The sequence below is a fragment of the Pangasianodon hypophthalmus genome, chromosome 7 (assembly GCF_027358585.1).
Source record: "Pangasianodon hypophthalmus isolate fPanHyp1 chromosome 7, fPanHyp1.pri, whole genome shotgun sequence".
Classification (NCBI taxonomy): Eukaryota; Metazoa; Chordata; class Actinopteri; order Siluriformes; family Pangasiidae; genus Pangasianodon; species Pangasianodon hypophthalmus.
Genome location: NC_069716.1, coordinates 15,684,213 through 15,692,742, shown reverse-complemented (window position 1 = coordinate 15,692,742; position 8,530 = coordinate 15,684,213). Strand labels below are relative to the sequence as shown.

General features: G+C 38.1%; 1 protein-coding gene across 1 annotated transcript; it reads left to right on the top strand.

Moving 5' to 3' along the window:
* Positions 1 to 1,296: 1,296 nt before the first annotated feature.
* Positions 1,297 to 8,358, top strand: atp1b4 (ATPase Na+/K+ transporting subunit beta 4). Its single transcript, XM_026918477.3, has 9 exons — positions 1,297 to 1,476; positions 1,778 to 1,853; positions 2,654 to 2,882; positions 4,397 to 4,525; positions 5,522 to 5,635; positions 5,941 to 6,140; positions 6,395 to 6,451; positions 6,620 to 6,712; positions 6,892 to 8,358. Exons 1-9 carry the CDS (start codon positions 1,436 to 1,438, stop codon positions 7,051 to 7,053), a joined length of 1,101 nt encoding a protein of 366 aa, XP_026774278.1. The 5' UTR covers positions 1,297 to 1,435; the 3' UTR covers positions 7,054 to 8,358.
* The last annotated feature ends 172 nt before the right edge of the window (positions 8,359 to 8,530 follow it).

Sequence of the window (8,530 nt, the reverse complement as noted above, 5' to 3'; positions counted from 1 at the left end):
CCTAATATAGACCTTAAACAGAATCTGATGCTAAACCACTGACTCTGAAATAATGTGTCAGTGAAAACTCAATACACTTGATGACAATGACAAATTCGGTTTGGTTCTGGCAAGGAGATTGCAGCTGGGCAGATGAAATAGTACTTTATTTTATTAGCTGTCATTAAGTTTGTCTTAATTTCATTTAATGCAAATTTTTGCAGCTATTTAGTAGCAGGGAACAGGCGCAATAGGCTTCTCAGGTTTGTGAGCATTATTCAAGAGCGACACACAGTGGTCAGCTGGAGTATTGGCAACTCCAATGTGTCAATTTGTCAGTGCAATCAAATAAACAGTAAACCCAAGCTCCTGATTTAGGACTCTACAACCCTACACTGTTGTGTTTAATTCCAGTATGGAACAGTAAGGTAGAGTTGTATAGTCCTAAATGGAGCTTGGGCTTACTGTTTATCAGATTGCACTGACAAATTGACACAACTGTGCTCTAGCAAATATATTCATACTTTAGAAATGTCTATAAGTGTAGTATTGTTATAAAAATTATTATAAATGTATACACAAGAAGGTATATATATATATATATATATATATATATATATATATATATAGAGAGAGAGAGAGAGAGAGAGAGAGAGTTTATGCATTGAGTCCATTCCTCATTTCGTGAAAGTTCAGTGTGTGTGCACGGTTCTACGTGCTCTTCATAAATAAAAAATAAAAAAAAAAAAAGAAAAGAAGAACGAATTTTCCATGACGACATTTCCATTCATGTAAAAAAAAAGAAAAAACAGTGGGTTCACACAAGCTAACAGAGTACAACGTGACTGGGATACAAATATTTAAACCGTTGACAAGTAGCGCAATTTATTATAAGCAGCAGGGGCCACAACTTTTCTCAGTCTAGAATGGGGACATCCTGGAGGCTTGTGTGTGTGTGTGCGTGTGTGTGTGTGTGTGTGTGTGTGTGCGTGTGAATGCATGACTGAGAAAAGGCGACAAAAATCATTTAGAGGTTCATTATGGAAATGTTCCTGGCAAAAGTAAATATCAAGCCGCTTTAAGAGCAGCTCGATGTTGTGCAGATTGTCAAGCCACGCGTTTAGATGAGGACAGAATCAAGTCTTAACGTGGCTGTGTCTCATTTCAGACTGAGAGTGCACTGTGCGTGTGCAGAATACCATATATACAACAGAGTGGCTCTCACTTCAGCCAAAAAGCTGTTCTGGGGATTAAAAAAAAAAAAAAAAAAAAAACCCTCCACCTTCTATCCCACCCCCCACTTGCTGTCTGCAGAGTGGAGCTCATTCACTAGGATGCTGGCCCTGTAGCAGGGAGCTTGTCCGTGTGCGCGTCCGCCGTCAGAGCACAAACTCATGAGATCAAAGAAAACCTTTAACGTTTAATCTGAACCAAATTATTCCGCCGTTCAGTGTCAATGCGACGTTTCGGTTTCCAGCGTACAAGAACTACTTTTGGGTACCGTGAAGATTAATTGTAACATTTGCTTTTTTTTTTTGTAAATTATTTTCCATTGTAAAATAAGTAAAAATTTGGCTTTTTTTTTTTTTTTGCCTTGGCTCAGACTTTATTTTGGTGGACTTAAATATCTTTTAAGACTTTAAATCGTGTTTTCTTCCACTGTGAAAGTTGTAACCTTTTTTTTTCCTTCACTTCTTTGGCTTGGTCCACACTTTATTTCGGCGGGTTTGAACATCGCGTTAGTGGCTTTGGGCCGCTCGTGTATGTGATTGGTTTAACAAGTGCCTTTATTCTCCAGCGAAGGGAGCATGGAAGCTGAGAACACTGCGGGAGGAGCTGAGGAGCTGCAGCTCGAACCTTCAGCACCAAAAGCGGTAAGCAAACACACTCCACCAACATGCTGCATCTTTGCCATTTTGGGTCATGAGAAGTGCTGTGGAAAAACGTTCATCCTTTATTTTACATGCAGTCTGAGCCAGGTTCTGTGTGTCTCTGACAGAAGACAAGCAGTCAAATGCTTTTTTAGAATGACCTCTAAAGGGTCCTCCCTTTTCCCTTAATCAGTTTGATAAGGATAGTTTATAGCACCAGCATCCATCATTTCCAGCTGCTCTAGCCTACTTGTCATAAGTTGTACTTGATTGATAAGACAAGAGAGGAAAAAGAAAGCCAGAGTTGCTCCATGGGGGTTTGAGGCTCCTTTGCAGTGGTCAGATGGAGGTCTCAGTGTGTGCTGTGACTCTGTTCTGAGAACGAAAGTGCTGAGAACATCTGGACAGAGAATGACCCTGCTCTCCTTTGCAGCTGGGGGGACGTTAACCCCCCATCCTCCCACCCCGAACGAGGGTCTTAGGGGTCAGCGGTGCTTCTCTTTTCTGCTTTCAGTTGCATTCACAAGAACTCTGCACTGAGATCGTGAATGAAACTTTCACACCGTGAAAAGAAAGTGCCCGCTCGCTTTGCTTTATTACTCAACTGCCCTATTCACTCTTTCCTCAGGCCTTTGCAAGGATTTAATTTAGTGCAGGTCCATGCAACAACATGATGTGTAATATTGGTTTGGATTTATATTTCTGGGGCTTGATTCTTGTGCTTAAGAATTCTGCCAAAATGCTGGTTAATTTGTAAAAAAAAAAAACAAAACAAATGTTTTGTACTTTTATTCTCACATTAGCGTGCTGGGTCACTGCACAAACATTGCCATGGGCTGGCTGAATCCTTGGAGGTTGAGCAAGAAGGGCTGGTGGAGCACCAGCCTCTGGAGCAGGACGACCTCAACTTTGAGAGATGGAAGCCCAAGCCAAAGCCCAAGAGGACACTCCATGAAAAGATCGATGACCTGAAAACATACCTGTGGAACCCTGAAACCAAGGAGTTTATGGGGCGATCAGGAAAGAGCTGGAGTGAGTAAAATGTAGAAGTGTGTGAATGAGTGTGTGAATCTGTTTAATGACCCAAGGGGTAATACAATGAGCACTTGTTTTAGTGAGTGTGTTTGGAGCTCACTTCCAGATTAAGCATGGGTTGGAAACAAAAGGCTTTAATTAGCAAAGTTCTGTCTATATCTAACAAGCAAAGGCAAGTGAGTGCACAGCTTATTATTTTTGCTCCTTATTTTTGCACTGGCTTTCGGGTCAGGATGAGACAAGAGGGGGCTTTGAACTATGCCTCTCTCATCCATGCCACTGCACACTCTGCTGGGAAAGCAAGTGCATATGTGTGTGCATGTGTCACTGTGTGGGTCTGAACTAAGTGTTTACATAGGTGCACAGATAGCTTGGAGAAATCTGGACAAAAACAGACTGCCTGGGGAATGGTTCGCAACGGGAGAGCGACTGTCGCAGTCCGTTTGCTGGCCAGGAATCACATTCCTATTCTCAAAAACCCATCAAACTCTAGAAAAGAATACACTCTCACGTCCCTAGTGCACCATAGCTTTGCATTGTGCTTGTCTCCCAGGAACTCTGCCGCGCCTATGAAGAAGCTTAAAGCAGACTTTTTTGGCAACTGTCACTTCCTGTGGAGGTTTGCCGAGACAGTGATGGTAGACCAATAGCACACCAAATCCCTGTTGGTTTGGAAGTCCAAATGGCATGAAATTCCCAGAGAGAAAGTGAATAATCACAGGAATGCTCCTGTCTAGTGCCGATGTAGTATAATATCTTTTAAACCATACTGATCTGACTGAAATAGGCTCGGTTTCATTAGCAGAGCATTTCAGGGCCAGATAAAATGGACTGGTCTGGCAAGCTGTGTGAGCAGGGGAGGGGCCCCCTCAGTCTATGATGTGAATCTTGTGAAAGGAGAGTGTAGAAGAGTGTGTAGAGGCCTCACAATGCCAGAGTGGGGTGATCGGGCTCCTTGGAGCCGCTGGTGGCTCTGGACGGTGGCTAAAGAGCGTCACTCTGATGGCAACCGGAGGTTCACTGTGTTCCTGAGTAAGAGGACAGCTGGGAGAATTCTCACTGAGCTTGAACAGAAAGGCCATTGTGGCTCAGGGACACAAGGCTGGCTGCAGTTAGGCTTTGCAAAAATGCCTGTGCAGCAAAAGCCATTTCATTTAGTCTTCGTTTGATCCTGTTGAGACCCTTAATTGGAAATTAAAAATAAACAAAATAGCCACAGTCTGTTTCCATTCAAACTCATTTGCTCAGTATGCAAATACAGCCCAAGCTTCAGACATGCAAGCAGCATGAATGAAAATAGTGCACAGTCAAGGAGATGGCTAATTTGTTTAATTCTGTTTCTGCTTAACCTGATTCAGGTGATTGCATACACAAAAATAAACCTCTATATAAATCCAACAAATTTCTAACTATTTTAATTAAATATGTATTATTAACTCTTAAAATTCCATCGTACTGACGATGAACTTATTGATAACAAGTGTTTTCTCTTCTTTTTTGTTTCATCTTAGGCCTCATTCTTTTTTTCTACTCTGCGTTGTACATTTTCCTGGCCGCCATGTTTGCCGGCTGTATGTGCTGTCTCATGTGGTCCATCAGTCCTTATGTCCCAACCTACAATGACCGGGTGATGCCTCCAGGTATAAATCTTGCACTTTGAAAATTCTTGAAAAGCAGATCCATATGAACCCAAGTATGACTTCAGATCAGGAGTTTAAATTTACAGCCAGGGACCCATTTGGGTGCAAAGAAATAGACGGATGCAAAACATTCATCAGAAATAAACAATAATATCCATAAAATAATTATTTTATTAACATAATATAAGTACATTAGGCAAATATGTACCATTATATTTTTTGGATTAATTATAATTCTTTATCCCTGAACTTTGGGTCCAAAGAACCCAAACCTGCTCACTGTTTTAAAGCACAGATTTTAAACCTTTTAAAGATGTATTAAAATGCATTAAAATAGATATCATTATACATACCTGAAAGTTACTGAACCTTACGTTAGGCAGTAGGAAGAAATACTACAGGTTTACATGCATAATTTTAATCCAATTTAAGTGACCACTCAAGTAAGTTAATACTAATCACTTTATTGACCTCAGAAGGGAAATTCATATTACAGAAACCTACAAATAAGACAAAAAATAGGCTTATAACAAAATAATAATCTAAATAACTAAATTATAACTTAATAGCAGTTGATTGTGATCTTTACTATCATCACATTATTGAAAGAGACATAATTTTGAGACTACTGCCTTAGATAACCAGACACACACCTTTGCTTTGTTGATAAATGTTTTGCTCTAAAGATGCACAACATGAACAAAATAATTGGATTTATTATTATAACAATTTATCAAATAAACTGCCAGTGTATTATTAATATAATTAATTTAATAATAATAATAATAATAATGATAATAATAATATCTGTACATAGAGAAAGACTATCAAAACTTGGTGGCTAATGATCTCCGGTGTTGGTGCATCAATACTTTATTCTCTTTTGCGAAAATCTTATCAGCTTCCCCAAGTCTTTTATATTTTTGTTTGGATAAAATATGCTTGTTCTTGAAATTAATTTAATTTAATTCAATACTTTTTTGTCCAAACTGACAGGTATGACGATGTCACCACATGTAGATGTTGTCCATGGATTTGAAATCACCTTCAATGCCTCTGATCGCAGCTCTTGGAAGAAATATGCAAGAGCACTGGAGGCTCAACTTAAACGTGAGTGTTGTCTAAAAGGTGCTTCTGTTGAAGAGAAGTTGTTTGCCTTGTCTTCTTTAAAGTATGCATGTACAAATCTCCCTCCCTCTACGCTATTCTTTATTGTGGCAACTTTGCTCAGAGAAACAGAGGAAGGGGAATCCCTTTTGTACGCTAAGCACAGTCACACTGTGCTACTCGGGCCCCACTTTTGTGCTGATCCTTTAGACCGAGAGGCCTGATAGGGTGTTTAGTCATTGTGTGGTTTATTTAATGCTTCTCTCTCTCTCTTCCCCCTCCTTGCTTCCTGTACTGCATCTCTCCAGCCTACGATGACACACTTCAGAAGAGGCGTAACATTGAATGCAAGCAGGGTACATACTTCATACAGGACAACCTGGAGGAGAGTGCTGAGAGAAAAGCATGCCAGTTTAAGAGGTCCTCACTGGGGCCATGCTCAGGCATGGAGCAAAAAGACTTTGGCTACTCTGATGGAAAGCCCTGCATCCTCCTCAAAATGAACCGAGTGAGTGCATCATTAAAGAAAGAAATGATAATCATGAAAGAAATTAAGTGAATGGAAAAATATGTAAGAAATAACTAGACTAATTATAATTATTTCTTGCACCTTGAGCTACATCTTGTTCTTAAAACGAATAACTACTAAAAATGATTCATACTATTGTGATTAGTTTACCAATTTGAATAAGTAGATGATTGACATCTATTTAAAATATGTCTTTTTTTTGTTTGCTTTTATTCACTGCTATAATCTTATAGATTCTTGGCTACCTACCAGGTCAGGGTACTCCAGTCAATGTGACATGTGCTGTTAAAGTAAGTAATGTATTACTAAGATTATAGTGAGCTGCATTGTTGGTGTGAATTTGTGCATCTTAGCTCTTGAGCAGTCAGTATGCATTGAGAGCAAGCGCTGGTTTGTGTGCATTTGGTCCTAATCTTTAAATGTGAAGAGTCTCAGGTCATTTCCTACTGTCTGTCTAGAAAGGGACACCTGAGGAGCTTGGAGAAGTAGAATTCTATCCAAAAAATATTTTTGACTTGATGTACTATCCTTATTATGGGAAGCTCAGGCATGTAAGTACACACACAATACTTAATTAACCTAATTATTAAATTAATAAATTTAAGGCAAGTCATTTTCAGCTTTAAATTTAATTAACAGTGTCCAGAAAAAATAACCTCATGATTATGAATATAATGATTTCAAAATGTAATAATATGATTTTTAACCTCTTTTAAATTGCTGTGTACAGGTAAACTACACTTCTCCTCTGGTGGCTGTTCGCTTTCCCAATCTCCAGTTCGACGCTCATCTACACGTGCAATGTAAGCTAAATGGCAAGGGGATAATCAATGATTCACCAACCGACCGCTTCCTCGGTAGTGTGTCTTTTAGTCTACAAGTTGGTGCGTAGTGTGGACGTAGGAATGCAGCGGGGCTAAACAAACTTCTCAGTGTACATTATGGTTAAAATAGTCAAATGTACCGTCTTTACCCATTTTCCTGCCACTGTGCCTTTCACCTCTGTTTAGCACATACATGCTTACAAACAAAATGCCCCAGTAGGCTACTAAGAAGAGCAAATATTGCAGTATATAATATTTAGAATAGTGTAGGAGCATAAATTTTGTTATTTTCATTAATATTTGCTACTTTAAATGGGAAAAAAAAAATCACAAAATTAGATTCTGAGCCAAACTTGTTCAAATGTAGATATACACTGTACAGTAAAGAGGGTCAGTATTGGGTTTTGGGTCAGTTTACTAAAACATCTCTATCTAAAGTCAATTATATGTTTGCTTTTTTTGTACAAATCAAGAGGTGTTTAGCTCTTAAGCCATACAAGTGATTAATTGTTTAACAATCACTTTTATGAATAAATAAATAAACAAACAAACAAGAGGCAAAATAGGTGGTTTTTTTTTTTTTTTTACTATATGAAGATGTGGGTTACTGATCAATTGCAAAATTCCAATATGGCCAATTATTCTCATTAAAAATCATTTTGTGTGACAAATACGCACATATGTTGTAGTCCAAGAAAGAACATCAAATGAGTATTAAAAATGTTATTTATACAATTGGCAGCCAGTTTGAACCCATTTTAACTGCAAAAGGCTTCTTGTAGAATATCTAGATCGATTATACAGTATAGTCAAGATGATTTTTTTTTCTCTTCAGTTATGTGTGTTAAACAATTATTCAAGCTTGAATGGCCTTAATTTGAAAAAAAAAATTTTTAATTCCATTAAATCATTTTATATTTTAACAGATTTCTTTACACGTCAGGAACTAAACAGATTTTGTCTATTAGTAAACATGTATTTTCCTAAAATGTGGAATGTTTATCAGATACTATACAAAATTATTTTCTTGTTGGATTCACACTGAAACATAATATGAAACCTCTTCACAGCATTTTACATGATTCCATATCCAGAATCACACTACAAACTCATTTTAAGGTGAAAAATACTATACTTGTTTGGTTCTCTGTGAGAAGGATATCAACAGTATTATTTATTAATTGTATTTGCATAATTGACATGGTACAATTAGTTATTAACTGTGATGGCTAGATGGAGAGTGTAAATTCTTTGTTGGTGGTTCTTGGAGCGCAGTGAAAAACAGCACACGAGTGTTTCCACCTCATGTTTTTAAAAAAAGCACTCCTAATGTTCTAGACATAAAAAATAAAGATGGACCAGATTTAACCAAATGAAGTGTGTGTTTATTTGATATAGCAGAAAAAAAAAAACCCAATGTGGCAGCAAAAGCTTGGCTACTTGAGCTTTAGAAAATGTTCCTCTCTTGTTTAAATGCCAGCTGCAAAGCAAAGCTAAGCATGCAGATGTTTCAAACTTATGCTGGCAAAAGGCATTACCCAGTTT

Excerpts from the sequence above, each read along its gene's own strand:
- atp1b4 (XM_026918477.3), top strand. The coding sequence starts at position 1,436 with ATGCGACGTTTCGGTTTCCAGCGTACAAGAACTACTTTTGG. Across the intron at positions 1,854-2,653 it reads AACCTTCAGCACCAAAAGCG|CGTGCTGGGTCACTGCACAA; the intron begins GTAAGCAAACAC and ends TTCTCACATTAG. Across the intron at positions 6,141-6,394 it reads TCCTCCTCAAAATGAACCGA|ATTCTTGGCTACCTACCAGG; the intron begins GTGAGTGCATCA and ends ATAATCTTATAG.